The sequence below is a fragment of the Neovison vison genome, chromosome 1 (assembly GCF_020171115.1).
Source record: "Neovison vison isolate M4711 chromosome 1, ASM_NN_V1, whole genome shotgun sequence".
In the NCBI taxonomy this organism is placed as follows: Eukaryota; Metazoa; Chordata; class Mammalia; order Carnivora; family Mustelidae; genus Neogale; species Neogale vison.
In genome coordinates this window covers 231,589,341-231,607,833 of record NC_058091.1, presented here as the reverse complement: position 1 = coordinate 231,607,833, position 18,493 = coordinate 231,589,341, and the positions used below count along the sequence as shown (strand labels likewise).

The 18,493-nt window shown below is 38.8% G+C and overlaps 2 protein-coding genes across 3 annotated transcripts in view; one reads left to right on the top strand and one right to left on the bottom strand.

Moving 5' to 3' along the window:
• DHX29 (DExH-box helicase 29) overlaps positions 1-16,972 on the bottom strand; it is a 55,920-nt gene extending 38,948 nt beyond the window's left edge. For both annotated transcript variants that reach the window (XM_044224729.1, XM_044224740.1), the window contains exons 1-6: positions 16,663-16,972; positions 7,166-7,239; positions 5,337-5,450; positions 4,230-4,359; positions 3,325-3,467; positions 1,340-1,468 (exon numbers count right to left, since the gene is read on the bottom strand). In XM_044224729.1, coding sequence (XP_044080664.1) covers positions 1,340-1,468; positions 3,325-3,467; positions 4,230-4,359; positions 5,337-5,450; positions 7,166-7,239; positions 16,663-16,843 — 771 coding nt within the window. In that variant the 5' untranslated portion in view covers positions 16,844-16,972. The remainder of the gene's footprint in view (positions 1-1,339; positions 1,469-3,324; positions 3,468-4,229; positions 4,360-5,336; positions 5,451-7,165; positions 7,240-16,662) is intronic.
• A 58-nt stretch (positions 16,973-17,030) lies between these two features.
• Positions 17,031-18,493, top strand: part of MTREX (Mtr4 exosome RNA helicase) — a 107,393-nt gene continuing 105,930 nt past the window's right edge. The window contains exon 1 of the mRNA XM_044224697.1: positions 17,031-17,409. Within this exon, the coding sequence (XP_044080632.1) occupies positions 17,276-17,409 (134 nt within the window). The 5' untranslated portion in view covers positions 17,031-17,275. The remainder of the gene's footprint in view (positions 17,410-18,493) is intronic.

Here is an 18,493-nt window from a genome sequence, read left to right as displayed (position 1 = left end):
AGAGTCGAAAAAAAAAAAAAAATCTCCCTCCCATTCTAGCATCCCAGTCCTAATCATTCATAATAGCTTCTTGTGAATCTTTCCAGATCATTTCTATGCATACATAAGAATGCAAATATATATTTTTCTTTTTTACACAAACAGGTTCATCATACTACATGTTATTCTGCAACTCTCCTTTTTTCTTTCTAAACCAATCTTATTAAGGTATGACTTACGTAGAGTAAAATGTACCCATTTAGGTGTACAGGTGAATTGAGCTTGATAAATGTATACATCCATGTAATCACTATCAAAATGAAGATATAAAATATTCCCATCATCTCCAGAAGTTTCCTCATGCTGCCTTACCATCAATCTCCTCCCTCTGCCCTTGGCCTCAAGCAACCACTGATCTGCCTTTTGTCACTACAGACTGATTTTGCACAGATGATTCTTCTAGATTTCGATATAGTAATTACACATACAATCATTTGTGTCTGGCTTCTTTCATACAAGTATGTCTTGGAGAGTTGCTTGCAGTGTTGGGGTATTATGAATATAAAGCTGCTTGAACATTTGCATACAGGTCTTTTTTGTGGGCATGTTTTCTTTTTTCTTGAATAAATACCTAGGAATGAAACTGTTAGGTCATTTGGTTAAGCGTGTGTTTAACTTCATAAGTGCCAGTTTTCCAAAGTGAATGTACCATTTTACACTCCCACAATTCACGTCTGAGTGTGCCCAATCTTACATGTCTCCCAACACTTGGTATTACTCATCTCTTTAATTGTAGCCATTGTGATGAATATAAAATAGTTATCTCATTGCAGTTTGTTTTCATTTCTCTAATGACTAGTGATCCTAAAATTATTTTTACATGTTTATTGACCATCAATGTATCTATTTTTGTAAAGTGTCTGTCTCCTTTATCAATTCTAGACAGAAGTACTGTCAGACATGTGTATTGTAGTATTTTCTTCCTACAACTTGTTTTCCTTTAACCTTACATTTTTAGTTTATCTTATGATATCTAGGTTTTCTCTGACCACACTATGGACTGCCTCTGTAAAGAAATGTGCCTTTCTTTTATTATCCAAGGAATTTAGCATTCTCCCTACAAATGATAATCATTTAAAATATCTGATGATTAGCTCTTTAAACATGGGAGGAACATAAGTAATAGCTACTGAGCAGTTATTTTGTGCCATTTCTATTTTGTTACTTGTTAAGTCTTGTTTAATCTTTACATCATCATCTTTTCTTTAATTTACAAAGGTGAAAACTAAGTCACAGAGAAGTTAAATTATGTCACCCTCTGAATGGCCAGGTAGAGGCCTAATACACATTTCTAACTCACAGGGTCAAATTTTTCCTCCTCTTCTAAACTTTTAGACTTCTCACTCTTTTCTTCTTCATCTTCCTGTTCAGCATAGCGTAGGATCCATTCTTTCATATTTACTTCCAAATTTTTTTCTTCCTTTTTTGGCTAGAAAGGAAAAACAAATATCTGAAAAACCAAAGTTAGAAAAAGGTGTCAAACTATCATCACGTGTCCTCGTTTTTACTATTTTCTTTACACTCAGAAACACAAACATATAAGCCCCCAAAATCATAGTATATACTGTTCTGTGAAGGACAAATGAATTCAACATTACTTTAAGAAGTTCAAACTTGCAGAATCAAAAAAAATATGTTTTTATAAAGAGGCAAAAAAAATAAAAGGAGAACTGTTAAAAACTAGTGTTATTCCTTAAAAGCAGTGGTTTTCTGGGGATAATGCTTCCAGATTTTTGTTTCTGTTTTGTTTTTAGGCTTTACTCAGATATGGCTGATATATTTAAAAATTGCACAAATTTAATGTGCATATTAGTATATCAGTATTAATGTAATGTAAATTCAGTATTTTGATGAGTTTGCATATATGCATATACTCATGATCACTACATCAATGTACTAAACTATCCATCATCTCTAAAAACTTCCTTGTGTTCTTTTGTTCATGTGTGTTGGTGGAAATGGAGAGTGGTAGCTGCAGTAAGAACACTTAACATGCCACCTATGCTCTGAATATTTTATTTATTTTTTAAAAAATATTTTATTTATTTATTTGACAGAGATCACAAGTAGGCAGAGAGGCAGGAGGAGAGAGAGAGGAGGAAGCAGGCTCCCCACTAAGCAGAGAGTCTGATGCAGGGCTTGATCCCAGGACCCTGGGATCATGACCCAAGCCAAAGGCAGAGGCCTTAACCCACTGAGCCACCCAGGTGCCCCTCTGAACATATTTTAAAGTGCACAATACTGCGTTAACTATAGGCACTAAGTTACAAAGATCTCTAATATATTCATCTTGTGTAACTGAAACCTTTAACAAGCAACATTTTCCCACATTCCCCTCTCCTCCCTTCAGCCTCTGGTAAACACCATTCTATTCTCATAGTTCTATGAGTTTGATTATTTGGGATACCTCACATAAGTGAAATCATACAGCCTTTATCTTTCTGTGACTGGCTTATTTCACTTGGCATAATGTTCTCCACTTTTATCCACGTTTATAGACATTTTACAATATGCAGGGTATTTTTATTTATTATTTTTTTTTTTTAGGATTTTACTTATTTGAGAGAAAGCACAAGCAGGAAGAGGGACACAAGGAAAAACAACCTCCCCCCTGAGCAGGGACCCTGACACAGGGTCGAGCCTAGGACCCTGGGATCATGACCTGAGTCAAACAAAGGCAGATGCTTAACTGACTGAGCCACCCAGGTGCCCCATGATATGCTGGGTATTTAAGTGTAATGCCCTAATGAAGTACCTTCTAGTATTCATGACTTTCTGTAATCCCCTTCCACATGTATTTTGTAATGGCCACATGACTTGTTTCAACCAAGGAAACATTAGCAGCAGTGATACAAGCTGGGGTTTATCACCTTGAAATACTTGCTCTTGGAAGCCAGATGCCATGCAGATCAAACCACTCTGCAACCACACATAAGGAAACCCAAGCTAGCCACATGGGAAGAGGAATGCTTGGCTATCCCCCAAAGAAACCATTTTGAATATTCAAGCCCAAGGAGATACCTTGTAGAACAGAAGGACTAATCAGCTGAGCCCAGTATGGACTCTAGAATCTAAAGAAATTAATTGTTCTTTTAAGCCACTACTTTTTTGGGTGGTTTGTTATGCAGCAACATATTACTGAAACAGTGATAGAAAACCTGGCAAAGCAATTAGTTATTTTTGAGAAGCAGAAATGTTATTGTAATTGGTATTTATGCTGGTGAACTGTTACATGTGTTTCATTCTGATTTTATACAACTTTAAATGTTTCATTTGTTAAATTACCTTAATCTTATTATCTTCTGGTTTTTTGGTTTTAGGCTGCAGTGGAGGTGAAACAGAGCCTGGTATTTGAGGAGACTGGAATTTTGGCCTACTTTTAGGTTGCTGTTCTTCAAATTCTTGACTGAATCCTTCAGGAAGTGCATCTTAAAAATGGGAATAAAAAAACCATTCATATGATACATAAACATTTGCATTCATTAAACACATAAACCCCTGCATATCATACATAAAACATAAACATACACATTCATTAAACATACATAAAAACTCAGCCTCGACAAAGAGCACCTAATTTTCTTCCACCCCTCATCTAGATTCTAAGACTAGAAATCCTATAATGAACATGGCTTTATTCTCAAAGTAGGAGTGGAAACACTTACGAGATAGCTAGCCCATCTCTATTTGGCCATTTATTTTGCCCTCAATGTGTTAGACTTTTAAATTTTCAAAAAATGATCTGAACCCTTCTGAATTCCTTGGTTGCCTGTCACAGTATAAAGCAAGATCCTTACTCAGTCATACAAGCAATCTGCACTCTAGGTTCTTGCAAAGAATGTTAACCTTCTGGTTAAACAAATTTATCTAAAGTCAGATGGCCCAAATTTCTGAACCAAAACCAGGAAACACAGTCTGATAGGTTACAGGCAGGCAAACTTTGAGAATTTGTTGTATTAAGTGCACTGTAAAATGACTATAGACAACTAAAAGTAATGTACAAAATTTCTTCCGGCATGGACTACAATCTCTGAAAATTACTGTAAAGAGCGAAAAAGAGTAAAGAACATTTGCAAAATAAGTAATTAGAAGAGAGAAAAAATTCAGAAATTGATACAAATGTCACAATTGCCAAAATAATTTTGAAAGGGTTTTAGAAACTGAAAGAATTTTATGATAATATGACTTACCATCTGAAAGATTTAAACAGAGCCAATCCAAGGCAGAATGGAGATCACCTCCCTGTAAAAGTGTGTTAGTCATGGCATCTTCAATGTCCTTAGTCTTAAATGAAAATGCTTGTAAAGCCATGTATAAATCCTATGAAAGGGAAATGAAAAAAGGCATTCTAATTTCTCTTTTTATTAGAAATTTTATTCTTCTACTCATTTTAAACCAGAAACTGATACAACTTTTAATTTCAAAAATATCTTTTTTTTCCTTCTAGTTAGGAGAGTTAAATATGTTCACCAAATTGAAAATTGAAAACTATGGATAAATTAAAAAAGGAACTGAAGACACTGCTCATATTCTCTCTATTCAAAGATACTGTTTGCAATGTAGTATGTATCCTTTCAGTCCTTTTTCTATGATTTTGTTAAAATAAAATTCACTTAATGTAAGATAAGCATCTTCCCCAGTTATTAGAAACTCTTCATCACTTTTAATAGTTACATAATATTCCATTGGGAAGACATATCATAATCTAATTACAGTTTCCTACTGGGGACCACTTAGGATGTTTTCTTTTCTTATTGCAAGTAGTGCTTCAATGAATACGTTCATACATAAAGTAAAACTACCTAAGGTACTTTCTAAAGCATGATCTTTACAGCTGGGCAGAACTGAGTTCCAATCCAGACTCTGCTTACTCTGCTAATTACCAACAACCTCCAGCTATAGCATCTGTGATCTTTCTAAGCCCTAATTTCTTCATTTGAAGAATGAGGCAAAGTACCTTCTGGTATTACATCAGAGAGAAAGAAGCAAAGTGCCCACTACAGAGTCTAATATAATCTGGGGAATGCAATTTAGTTTTCACACCACCATTTAATGTGTGCTCTTGTATCTGGCCCAATTCCTTCCTTATCCTTGCTGATGGAAATGATCTACATGAAATCTCAATGGAAGATGAAGAAGCCAATTTATCTTACCACCTCACATGTGAACCGGTTTTAAAAATGCTCCATTAAAAATAAGGAACTTATGGTGACCACATATCTTTATCTATTAAAGTTTTGGGAACATTTAAAATAAAAAAAAAAAAATAAGGAACTTAAAAACAGTTTGCAAAATACCTGTAATTTTTTGGCAGTAAGTCTTCCAGAAATCACTCCCTTGTCATTATTTTGCTTTTTATGCTCATTTATCACTCCAATAATTCGTTGCTCTAGTTTGTGATTAATTACCACCTGTTGAAGCCAAAAAGGTCATATCAATTAGAATCTAAATTATTAAATAATATTTAATAATTAGGAAAAAAAACACACAGTGTTCTATATTCTTGCCAACCTATCCAAGAATTTCAGTGAAAATCAGATAAAACAATTACTGTATTTTAGACTACCATTCATTGGACCACTTCTGTACTATATATTTAAGGAAAAATGTAACAGGGGTGCCCAGGTGGCTCAGTTGGTTAAGTGTCATGGAGTTAAGCATCAGCTCAGGTCAAGATCCCAGGGTTTAGGGATCAAGCCCTGTTGGGGTTCCTGCTCAGCAGGGAGTGTGATTCCCCCTCTCCTCCATCTCTCTCTCTTTTTCTGCTATCTCTCTCTCTTTTTCTTCTTTTTAAAGATAAATAAAATCTTTAAGAAGAAGAAAAAGAAAAAATGTAACATGGGAAAAGCAACGTGTGGCAAGAAAAAATCCTTTTCAAAACCCTCTTGAACCTGCATGTCTCAAGACACTGTCCTTGGATTGCTATCGTAAAGACTCCTAAGCTTGATCCTAAACAAGTAGAATCAGAATCCTTGAAAATGGAGCCCAAAAATCTGCTTAATGTAAGCCACCCCAAGCATAGCACTGGAAAGAATGGATGCTACACTAAAAAGACCTATAAGGTAAAAGTGAAATCTATATTAATAGTAATAATTAAGCTACGCAAATTTTTTTGGCTTCCAGAGTTTGATTCCTGATTTTCTGTTCCATATGTTCTTTCAGTATTTTAGACCCAAGAATACATAAACATCTACCTACAAAGATACCATCTCTTGACCACATCTTTACTGAATGCCTATGATGAGCTAAGCTCAAAAACATACTTCAGGAGGCCAGTGTAGCAGAGGAAAACAAAACAAAACAAACAGACAAACAAAAACCCCCAAAACACCCCACAAAGATAAACTGTACACCAGCAGAGCAATTACTTAAAAAGGTGTATGAAAAAAATATGGAGCCACATGGAAAATTGCTGAGTGACAAAGGACGTCCTGGAGGTTCTAGAGGTGACAAATGGAGAAGGGGAAGTAGGTTTTTTTTTAGCAGAGAGATGGAGGTTCTAGAGGTGACAAATGGAGAAGGGGAAGTAGGTTTTTTTTTAGCAGAGAGACCACTGACAAAAAGCCTAGTCATAAAATCATATGGGATTGGATGGAATAATGAGATCTGAACTAAAATTTTATGTGGAAAAGAATAATGGAGAGGAGGCTGGAAATGTCCACCAAATTAAGTCTGAAAGCATGCATATGCTATCCTTAGAAATTTGGATCTTACCTAGATCTTCCTTAATTTATTATGGGCTTTCAACATATGTGTTATGATTTACTTCTATTTAGTACAGATCAGCAATTAACTATTACAAAAAATTTAAATACCCCAGAACTTTTATATTTAAGAATATATCTTTTTTTTCTTTTTCAAGGAGAACATTTCTTTCTTTCTTTTTTTTTTTTAAAGATTTTATTTATTTATTTGACAGAGAGAGATCACAAGTAGGCAGAAAGGCAGGCAGAGAGAGAGAGAGAGAGGAAAGCAGGCCCTCCGCTCAGCAGAGAGCCCGATGCGGAACTCGATCCCAGGACCCTGGGACCATGACCCGAGCCGAAGGCAGCGGTTTAACCCACTGAGCCACCCAGGCGCCCCAAAGAGAACATTTCTTGAAATGACTCAACATCTCAGTACTCACTTTCAAAATAGATTTATCCAGATTAGCAGGGCCACCAGAATCATTTGCAGAATTAAAACTATAAATTTTCGGACCTGTATGTAACAGACAAAAAGTAGTCAAGGCAATTTAGTCATTAATAGCTATTACATTATTTTAATTTTCTCTAAAAAATTGCTAAAACATTAAATATTTCAATTCTTTTTTCCCCACTTCACCAAGCAATCTACAAGTAGCAATATGGCCTCTAAATTTTCAAAAACATTTTATCAATTAGATTTCTCTAGGTCAACCAGTTACTTACAAGAGCAAAGGCCTGTACATTTTTAAAAATTAAATCTATCTTCATCTTCATAGTTTCACAATCAAATGCTTTTCTGCCTGGCACTTAGCTGAAGACCTCTCTGAGGATACTAGATTCCTGGTAGAGACGGTAGTTAATTTTAAAGAGAAACACTGCCTTAAGGTAAAAATGAGGTGGCAGTTCCTATCACCTTCTATTAATAGAGTCCAAGGTTGCTGTATTTGTTTCCTAGATTACCACAAACTTGGTTGGCCGAACACAACAGAAATATTCTCTCACTATTCTGGAGGCCAGAATTCCAAAACCAAGTTGTCAACAGGCCCATGCTCTCTGCAAGCTCTAAACAAGAATCCTTTCTTGCCTCTTCTGGCTTCTGGTGATCCCACGAGTTGCCTGCCTTTTCTGCCTCTTTTTTAACACGTGGGGCTTCACATGGTCTTATTCCCTGTGTGTCTGTGTCCAAATATCCCTCTCCTTTCTCTGGACACTATTCATTGGATGACTTCATCTCAAGATCCTTGACTAATAATATCTGTAAAGACCTTATTCCCAAATAAGGTCACATTCTGAAGTTCCAGGTGCAAATGAACTTTGGTGAGGGGAGAGGAACGGGGGAAATGGGACACTACTCAACCCACTGCAGATGCCAACTCTGTTCCAGCCAACAGAAGTGCTGTATGTATCATCAGTTCTCTAACAATGACTAACCAAGAAGGAAGAAATAGTATTAAAAGGTACTTTCAAACCTTTGGTCTCATGACCTCCATACACTCTTAAAAATCAGTGATGATCCTAAATGCTCTCTGTTCATGTGAATTATGACACTGATATATACCAAACAGTAAAAGGGAAAATTTTTAAATATTCATTAATTCATTAAAAATAACAAACCCATGACCAGTTAATATAAACACTATTTATGAAAAATAACTTCATTTTCCAAATAAAAAAAACTGTTGTTCATTTTTGCAAATCTCTTACTGTCTGGATTTTGCTTTCAATTTTCTGTAGTACTATCAGGTAGCCATTGAAAAATACCACTGCATACTTGTGAGAAAATAACTACAAAAATGACAACATTTTAGACTATGGAGCTAATTCTGATCTTACGGAGTCCCAGCCAGGAAGGTCTCCAGAATTCTACAAGATTACCTGAAACACACTTGGTGAACTACTGCTGTGTATGAATAAGCCTAGAATCATATAATACCTACTTACTCTACTCTTATATATCTCAAAATAAGGTTTTGTTTTGATTCTTTTTAAGAGAAATCTAAATATTAAATTTAAAAGTTGCTTATTATGATTTTAAAGGTCAAGAACTTTGATCTCTGTTGAATTACATGAGGGTATTCATTTTAAGATGCTAGTTAATATAATCAGGCAATTTTATTTTTTTTAAGATTTTATTTATTTATTATTAGAGAGACAGAAAGAGAGAGAATGAGCGCACGCGCGCGCACAGGCAGACAAAGTGGAAGGCAGAGGCAGAGGGAGATGCAGACTCCCTGCTGAGCAAGGATCCTGATGTGGGACTCAATGCCAGTACGCTGGGATCATGACCCGAGCCAGAGGCAGTGGCTTAACCAACTGAGCCACCCAGGCGTCCCAAATCAGGCAATCTTAAACAAAAGTTGTGACCATAACCATTTACATTTGGGCAGTCTGAACTAGAGACATTAGTGGTTCCCTGAATTACTTCTATGCTAGAGTTATACAGAAAGTACCCAAGCTACCTAGAGTATATGAAAAGATAGTGACAATTCTGGCACAGTATGGTTAATTTCTTTATATTCTAGTCTAAGACTTTAATCTTATAACCTTCCTCATCAACTCATGCCAATAGTCATAAATGAGAGGACCTATCAGTAGTCTTTATCCATTTCTGTGAGGTCTCATCAGTGCAGTAAACTTGTTCACAAATTTAGCATACTAATTAGGGTTTATAAGTCCCAGAATTATTGTGGGGACCCAATTATAATAACCCTTTTGGAAAAGGTACAGATGGATGAGCAGTTTATTACTATAACTATATTGAGAAGCAGTTCAAGGTTGATGTGCTACTGATAGAGATGAAACTGTAAATTCCTTTAATAATTTTTGTTGTTGTTAGTAAAGACTGAAGTAAGTAGTAAGCTCTGAAGATTGCAGTAAGCTCTCATTTGCCTCCTGCAACCATTCCACCTAAGATATCCAATAGTATCACCTCCCTGAAGTCAGTTTACACTGGAATTTCTAGAGGGCAAATAAAAAAAGAGCTGAATCCCTACAAAATCAGGAGTGGAATGTACACAAATACTGATGCACATTCACTGGGTGTCAAGAAGTGTCCCTAAACATGGGTATATTTTTGGTATTTTTTTATTTTAATCAATATGCTGAGGAAATGAAGCAACAATGAGATCTTGCCTCAGTGGTATCACCAATTAAATCAAGTAAAGCAGTAAGGCCCTTTCTATTTTAAATTCTTCTTAAAACATGTTCAGTCAGCAAAATTTGAAGATTTTATGAGGCATTACCTATTATGAGTATCTATTATTGTCCCTGGAGGCATGCAGAGGCTACTAAAAAGACTGAACTTACTCAATTCCCTGATACTGCTCTAATTTTCTATTTGGTGATTCTGTGGTCTCCTTTCTGTCAGCCGCCAACTTTAAAGAATGTTGGTCTAACCGCTCCCTCCCAGCAGATTCAAATGTGTTACTTAAGAAAAATTTAAGGCACCAGAAAAAAATAGATACCCAAATGTATAAATTAGTAACCTTATTTTCAAATACAACTAAGGTGCACAGGATTTATGAGCTACTTTTCTTTGCTCCTTAAAGACCTTTTCCATAAACTGTGGCTTTCCTTTTCACACAGAGGGAGTTAATGGAAATCTGATGGAAAGTAAGGATGTTAGTGTACAGTATCTCTGAGGCAAAAGTAGTATGGATTTTGAATTTATAAATTATATTTCACAGACTGCAACACATTATTGTCAAAAATATTAAAGCTGAAGCACAGAAAAAGTGATTTCCTCAAGATGACTCAGCTAATTAAAAAAAAAAAAAACATCAGCCAAAAATCAATTTCTTATTGCCCAAGACTCATTCTTTCATAACATATTCCTTTTAAAATGTATTCCATTTTACATCACAAAGTGATTATAATGACCCACTATCACTAATACATTCACTTTGAGTTGCTAGTGCTGGTGACAGGGGCACTGAGGCACTCTGGTTTCCTTCTGCCCAAAAGTATACAACTGCAAGGGGAACTGAACCAGCCAAGGGATCCAAAGAGCAATAAATAAGACCCTGTCCTTGTCTTCATGAGGTAATTAGGCAACTGAATAGCCAGATAAGCTCTGAAAGGGAAGTACAGAGTATCTAGAAAACAAATGAGGATGAACAGACAAAACCTGAGTAGTCAGGGTCTATGACAAAGTCCAAACTGCCAGAACTACCTCACTGAGCCTTTAAAAATGTAAACTAGGGGTGCCTGGGTGGCTCAGTGGGTTAAACCTCTGCCTTTGCCTCAAGTCATGATCTCAGGGTCCTGGGATTGAGCCCCACATTGGGCTCTCTGCTCAGCAGGGAACCCGCTTCCTCCTCTCTCTCTGCCCCTCTGCCTACTTGTGGTCTCTGTCTGTCAAATAAATAAATAAAATCTTAAAAAAAAAAGTAAACTAGATAAAATCTCGCCTACATTTAATATCAACACTAGCCCCCTCTCATTTTACCCAGACACTTTCTTGCTCTCTTATAACATGCCTAACTTATCCCCACCTAAGGGCCTTCGCCCTTATTCCCTTAGTCTCAAAACATTGTCTCCAGCTATTTTTTTTTTTAAGATTTTATTTATTTGACAGAGAGAGAGTCAGCAAGAGAGGGAATGAATACAAGCAGGGGGAGCGGGAGTGGGAGAAGCAGGCTTTCCGCTGAGCAGGGAGCCCCATGAGGGGCTGATCCAGGACCCTGGGATCATGACCTGAGCCGAAGGCATATGACTAACCGCCTGAGCACAAAGGCACCCCGTCTCCAAATTTTCTAAGAACTGGATGCTTCAAACCATCACAGCATAGAAATTTCCTCAGGGAAGTATTCCCTGTTGTTCTTTTTTTTTTTTTTAAAGATTTTATTTGACAGAAAGACAGTGTGCGCATGAGTGGGGTGAGAGACAGAAGGAGAAGCAAACAACCCACCAAGCAAGGAGCCCAATGAGGGGCTAGATTCCAAAACCCAGATCATGACCTGAGCCAAAGGCAGACACTTAACTGACTGAACCACCTGGGCACCCCAAGCCTTCCGTGTTTTAAGCAAAAACAGACTCTACCACCCAATTTATTTTTCACCAAGTCACAGTTTTCTGCCCTTTTTCACACTTCTTCTGTTTTATCTGGATAACCCTGAAAAATATTTATCACAGTTTTTATGAGTTTACTCACGACATTACTCCCCCAGTGTTCTTTGCCTCTTAGGATTTCAACTCTCAGCTAGGTTTAAGGATTTTCACACATACAAGCCTTACAAGTCGTTAGTTCTCACTCCTGAACAGTTCATGGAGTATTCCCAGTGCCTAAAATCTTGTCTGGCACATAGCAACAATTTAAAAATTTGATGAACAAATGAAATGAAAAAATGGGAGTGGGAGAATACTGAGAATTGTGCCAAGAACCATTTCATGGCAGCAGTGATTCTCTACCTCTGGATGAGAGGACAATTTTGAGAAAGTAATGCTATATACAATACCTCAAACTTCTGAAAAGAGAAGAGATGAAATGGACTAGAACAGTTACATTAGCAACTACAACAAGTTCAGAGATAATGTTTTTTCTCCAAAGGAGGCCTAACATATGTTATATAAAAATACCCAAACAGGAAAAAAGAGAAGCCATGTGGCAATCTGCACAGCAGATTTATTTTATATATACTGGTATACATATTTAGTTATAAATATTTTCTACAAATTAATAGATAACCTCTCATTTTCTCTCTCTTGACTTCTTAGCCTTAATTCCTCTGAATTTCTCCTTGTGTGTGTTTGGTTTTTTGCAGCCAGTTTGAGAATTTAACAGCTATTTGAGTTAGGACCATTTTCTTTCTTGCTTGCTTGCTTTTTTTTTTTGTTTTTAAAGATTTTATTTATTTATTTATTTATTTGTGTGTGTGTGAGAGAGAGAGAGAGAGAACACAAGCAGGCAGAGCAGCAGGCAGAGGCAGAAGCAGGCTCCCTGATGAGCAAGGAGCCTGATGTGGGACTCGATCCCAGAACCCTGGGATCATGACCTGAGCCGAAGGCAGCAGCTTAACCAACTGAGCCACCCAGGTGTCCCAGGACCATTTTCTTAATCCTCTCTGAAACTTAGTAGGGCTGCTATAAAAAAGCACTACGGTTGGGTTAGAAGAACAGAAATGTATCCTCTCACATTCTGGAGGCCAGAAATCTGAAACTGAGGTGTCAACAAGCAAGGCCAAACTCCCTCTGAAGGGTCAAAGGAAGAGTTTGCCTGCTGCTTCTCTCCTTGCTTCTGGTAGCCCTTGGCATCCCTTTGCTTTCAGTCATCTGCTCCTTGTGCCTCTTTAGTCATCGTTCTTCAGTACATGTTTCTGTGTCCAAATTTCCCCATTTTATAAGGACACCAGTCATATTGGATTAGGACCCATCCTAATGACTTCATTTAACCTTGATTAAAAGGTCCCATTCTCAATCTGAGGTACTGGGGATTAGGACTTCAAATATCTTCTGGTGAAGTCAAAATTCAACCCATAGACTTAGTGTATGTATTTGGAAAATGTACATCTAATACCTCTTTCATTGTATTGTTAAGAGAATGAAGAGGGATCATTAAAATGCTTATTGCAAACTACACTATTTTAATATTATTTCTTAGAATCTTTTATTGTGATATTTTGTTTTCTTATTATTTAATTTGTCCACCCTTATTTTGCTTTTCCTTATTTCTCCTCTCTTATCCATGAAAAAAAATTTTTTTTTTTTTAAAGATTTTATTTATCTATTCGACAGAGAGAGGTCACAAGTAGGCAGAGAGGCAGGCAGAGAGAGAGAAGGAAGCAGGCTCCCTGCAGAGCAGAGAGCCCGATGTGGGACTCGATCCCAGGACCCTGAGATCATGACCTGAGCCGAAGGCAGCGGCTTAACCCACTGAGCCACCCAGGCGCCATGAAAAATTTTTGATGATTATATGCACAGCACTGGAACAGACACTGAGGTATATTAATACATATCCACGAAACAGTTTCTACCTCCTAAAATTTTGTGGGATATTTCCTCACATACAACAGGCAAGACCTAGACATCAAAAAGAATAATTCAAATAACAATGATAAATGAGCTGTGGATACAGAAGAATTTAAAAAGTAGCTGACATCTGGGATGGGTGTTACAGGATTTTGGAAGACAGTGTTTGGGATAGGTGGCATTCCATTAAGAGAAAATGGCAAGAATACAGGAGGAGAAAGTCACTAACTGCATTTGAACAATGAAAATACCCCAGATTTGCTACAGGTGAATATAGGAATTAGTACAAAGGCTGGAAAAAGGGTCATGAGTGCTAGGTGAATGGTATGGACTTTAATCACAAAGTCAGTGAAGATGCTGTGGAAGAAACTGAGAAGTGCTATGAACAAAGCAGCATTTCTCCAAGATAAATCTGATGCTTGAATGCAGGACAAACTAGAGGAGGAAAAATAACAGAGTTGGGAAGACCCATCAGAAGGTTTTGTTGGTACTCCAGGAATTCATGAGTGCCGAGATAGGAGTGAACACCACAGAAGAAAAGTGAAAATGGTGTACACAGAAGATAAATGAGTCAAAACTGCATGAAGCTGGGCAAGAGATTACACATGAGGAAGAAAGGAAGTCATTGAAAGTAACTACTAACATTGGATTGTTGGGTCTGTTATCAAAGGAATGAGACTGAGACAAAGTTATTCTTCTGATGCTGGCTCAGGTCTCATCGTTTGATCCCGGACGAGCCCCCACATGTTGGGTCCATTATCAAAGGAGTGAGACTGACGTGGAGTTAAGGTTTAACAAAAATTTTATTCTTATGCCAAGCATCAGCATCAGGAACCAGACTGACCGGTCAGGGCCGTCTCCGAAGAGGGCGACCACCCCTTGGTCTTACAGGCTAGTTTTATAGGGCACAACCACAGACGTCTACATATGTGGCTTTGGCTGATTGGATGTTTCCACCTGTCTGGCCTTGTTTTAGGTGTTGTGTTTTAGTAACAGTTACCTGGAACCGAGAGCAACCGTTGAGGCATTTATTAAACAAAATGGCCTTGTTTCAGGTGTGTTTTAGCAACAGTTACCTGGAACTGACATCAGTAACTGCTGAGGCTTTTATTAAACAACAAAATGTCTACCTAGACAACATGGAGTCACTATGGCTAAGTAGGCCCAGGTAGGCCCTAGGGGTTTAACAGTTTTAGCATGGAATCGGCCCCAACAGGATAAAGAAGAATGTGGGAAAAAAGGAAACAAGGAAATAAAAAGAGCCAGTGTGGGGAGGAAATAGTTTAGTATCACTTGAGTAAAATTTGAGAGGCTTGCAAAATAGGGCCAAAAGGTCCAAGTAAATATAGAAATGGCTGACTTGGGATTAGAATAGAGACCAGGACTGAACAGATTGAGGAGTCATGAACAAAGGACAAGACAGAATTAGTAATGGAGTACTCTCCTACAAAGGCTATAAAGAGAGAATTACACTGTCATAAACTAATATCTTTGGTGAGGATCGCATTTTGGAGCAGGAGGAACGGGAAGACAAAGATTAGAACAAATTATTAGAGTTGAAAGAATTCAGAGGAATATCAGGAAAAGAATGCAAAAGATGAGATTGAGAAGAAAAGTGCTAAAGAATAACAGTCGAAGAGAAATTCTATGTATCTCTATCTATAGGCATTTTATCTTTGCGCTTAAAAATATTATAAATTGTAGGCAGGAACTCTTTTACCCATGGGTCCTGTCCCGGAGCTTTAATAAAATCACCTTTCTGCAACAACAAAAAAGTTATAATAAATGTAGGGCAAAGAATTATTTATCCACCTTCTAGGTGAAAGTTTGGTAAGGGTCAACTTCTTCAGTCTCATCCTCTCTTCAGCAATGCTTACATTCCAGGAGTACCTCGAAGACCCAAGCTCCCTCCTCACTGAAGATCTTTGCACACAAAGTTCCTTAACTCTGCCAAGAATACTACTTCCCCCATCTTTTACAAAGTTAACTGCCTCCTGATCTGTTTTTCAAAGAGACCATGTAAGACCCCTCCTCCCCCCCCCCTAAAAATTAGGTTATCTTGTTACATTTTCTTCCTTAGCTTTTCTGTGGCACTTAATAAGTATAAAGCAATACAGGTGTGGTTATTTAATACCTCTATCCGCCATTACATTAGCAAGATCCATGAAAGGTGATGTGTCCCAATTGTTCATCCCACCCCCAACATCATGAAAGACACAGGGGTATCTGTATATACAATAAACATAGTATCTATATACACAATAAATATGTGTTGGACTAATATTTCAGTAAAAACTACAAGCAAACAAGCTAAGCAGAACAAAACAGAGCACACCTGTTTATCTTTTAGAATCAGTTGTAATAGGGGCCTGCTCATCTGTAGCCAGAATCAGCAATCTCCGAGTTACCAAACCAAATTGCACAGTACGCCAAAACAGCATGATTATGGTAAACATCGTAGATAATTCCACAATAGATTATACCCATATTCCGTGTGTTAGTACTGAAATTCTTACTACAGATTTTTCCATAACACGTGAAAACACACACCCTGGCTGAAAATGCTATGAAGAGCAAGTACAAAATGGGTCTGTCTGGCTCCAGGAGGTTAGGAACTCCACACCCTACCGCTGCATCAGCCTAGCTAGTATAGGTGGTGGCTCGGGACGGATCCTTGCTGAGACGGGAGAAAATGCAATTTTTATTCCGTTCTCGAAGAAAGAAAATGAGGGCGGGGGGGGGGGGTTAGGTGGGAGACGCCAGGCTGCAACAGGGCTACTGTCATAATGTGGGAGGCCCCAACAGCTTACACTGACCTAGAGTAAGGCCACCAGATAGGGAACTAGCAGCTTCATGTGTGGGAGATAACAAATTTTGAGACCTAGCGCCCGCCCAAGTTGCGCCAGCTTCTGCCTTGGAACAGCAGCAGCTGCTCGGGGTGGAAAGCCCGGGGCACCAGGACCCCTCGTACCTTGTTTGACTCGGGGCTCCCTGGTGCAGGCGGCAGCGGCGGGGGGCGGCCTGGCCACGGACTTCTTGTTTTGGGCCTCCCCAAAAGCTCCGACCTCGGCGGATTTGGCTCTGGAAGCAGACACTGCGGCCCGGACCGCCGCGGCTCCCGGTGCCTTGTGTTTCTTGTTCTTGCCTCCCATGTTGCAGCTCTGGCAAAGGGAGCCTCCGTCCGCGTCCCGGAACTACCACAGCACAGCCTCCAAACGCTCTTTACATTCCCCGGGTCCCACGCCGCCAACCTGCGTCCTCCATCCGGGCTTCTCCGGCCTGGGCGGCCGCTGCCTTACAATTGGTCCAACTCACCACAGTTCCGCCTCCTCCCCGCCCTCTAAGTGTCTGCGGCGTGCCGGGCCCTCTCTCCACGTTCAGCCAGGGAGCGGGCTGCCCAGTAGTGGTCGGAAAGGAAAAGTCAGAAGAGAAGAAGTCAAGGAAGAATTCTGGGGATTGGGGTTGTATGACTAGACTACTTTTGTCTCCCAGGGGCGACAGCTGAAGCTTCCCTTGGCGTAGCTGTCGGTGCGCTCGCAGAGCATCGTGGGTAGTAGGGAGCTTGGGTCTCCCAGCTCCGGAAGATGGCGGACGCTTTCGGAGATGAACTGTTCAGCGTGTTCGAGGACGACTCGACCACGGCGCCAGGAACTAAAAAAGACAAGGAGAAAGAAAAGGGGAAATGGAAGGGGCCTCCGGGGTCTGCGGAGAAGGGCGGGTAAGGAAGATGTCAGGAGGTTTTTTTTTTCTTTCCTCAATGCTGGGTGGGAGAAAATAACAACGTTCTTTCGTAGACCATGAGCACCTGGAGTGTACATTGAGTGGCGTCGCAAGTGTAGGGGTTTCCGGGAAATGTTGAGTGGGGAGGAAGACTGTTGTTTGGTGAATCGGGATTTTGGCGTTCCCCGGTGTCCGCATGCAGCGTTGAGCATCTGACACTACAATTCCTTAACGCCTGAGTTGCTGACTCCGCCGGTGTGCGCCATGAGGTAGGGAGGGGAGATGGGAGGTAAGGTATTTCTTAGGTTTGTACCCCACGATACCTGGCACAGTCTTTAAAATGAGACTAGTGACCAGTTCAGTAAAGGGTTAAGGAGCTTAGAAAACGTGACTTGGTACTGGCAAACAGCAGCAGGAGAAGGGAGAGAAATTTAATCTCCACGCTTTCGTTTTTTGCCCATAAAAAACGTGAAAGTGCCCACTACTGGGATTGTGAGGATTAAGTGAGATAATGTACCTTAAGCACCTAACGGGGCTTAGTACGTAATACATTGTCAAAAGCTGGTTATCGTTGAGTTTACTAAGAAAATTTTTAAAGCTTACCGATTCCTAAACATATATACAGACTGATGGATAAAACTACCTTGAAGTGTACGGAATTGTTTATAGTAGAACAAGAAAAAGTTAATACGTGAATTAAAATAAGATGGTTCTAAATAAAAAAGTTTCATTGATTCATTGTTTATCAACAAAATTTAATGTTGACTGGAGGAGGTATCAGGAGAGTAAATGAAATTACGCATGATTTTGCTCTCAAAGAATTTTTAGTCCTGATAGAACAGGCACATATTTTAAAGGTTAGTAGGTGATAGAGTAAGTTGTGTATACAGTTAATCGTTCTGCAGGTTCAGTAAAGAGATTTCTATTTGTGTTATTCAGGGAGTTAACATGCAAGAGGAAATGATTTGTTACTCATGGGCAGATTTATTTTTTTACAGATTGGTGTAGGGGGAGTGTTGGCTTAGGGACAAGAAGAGATAAAAGTGAGAATAAAAACTGGTTTTAGATTGTGAAGGATCTTG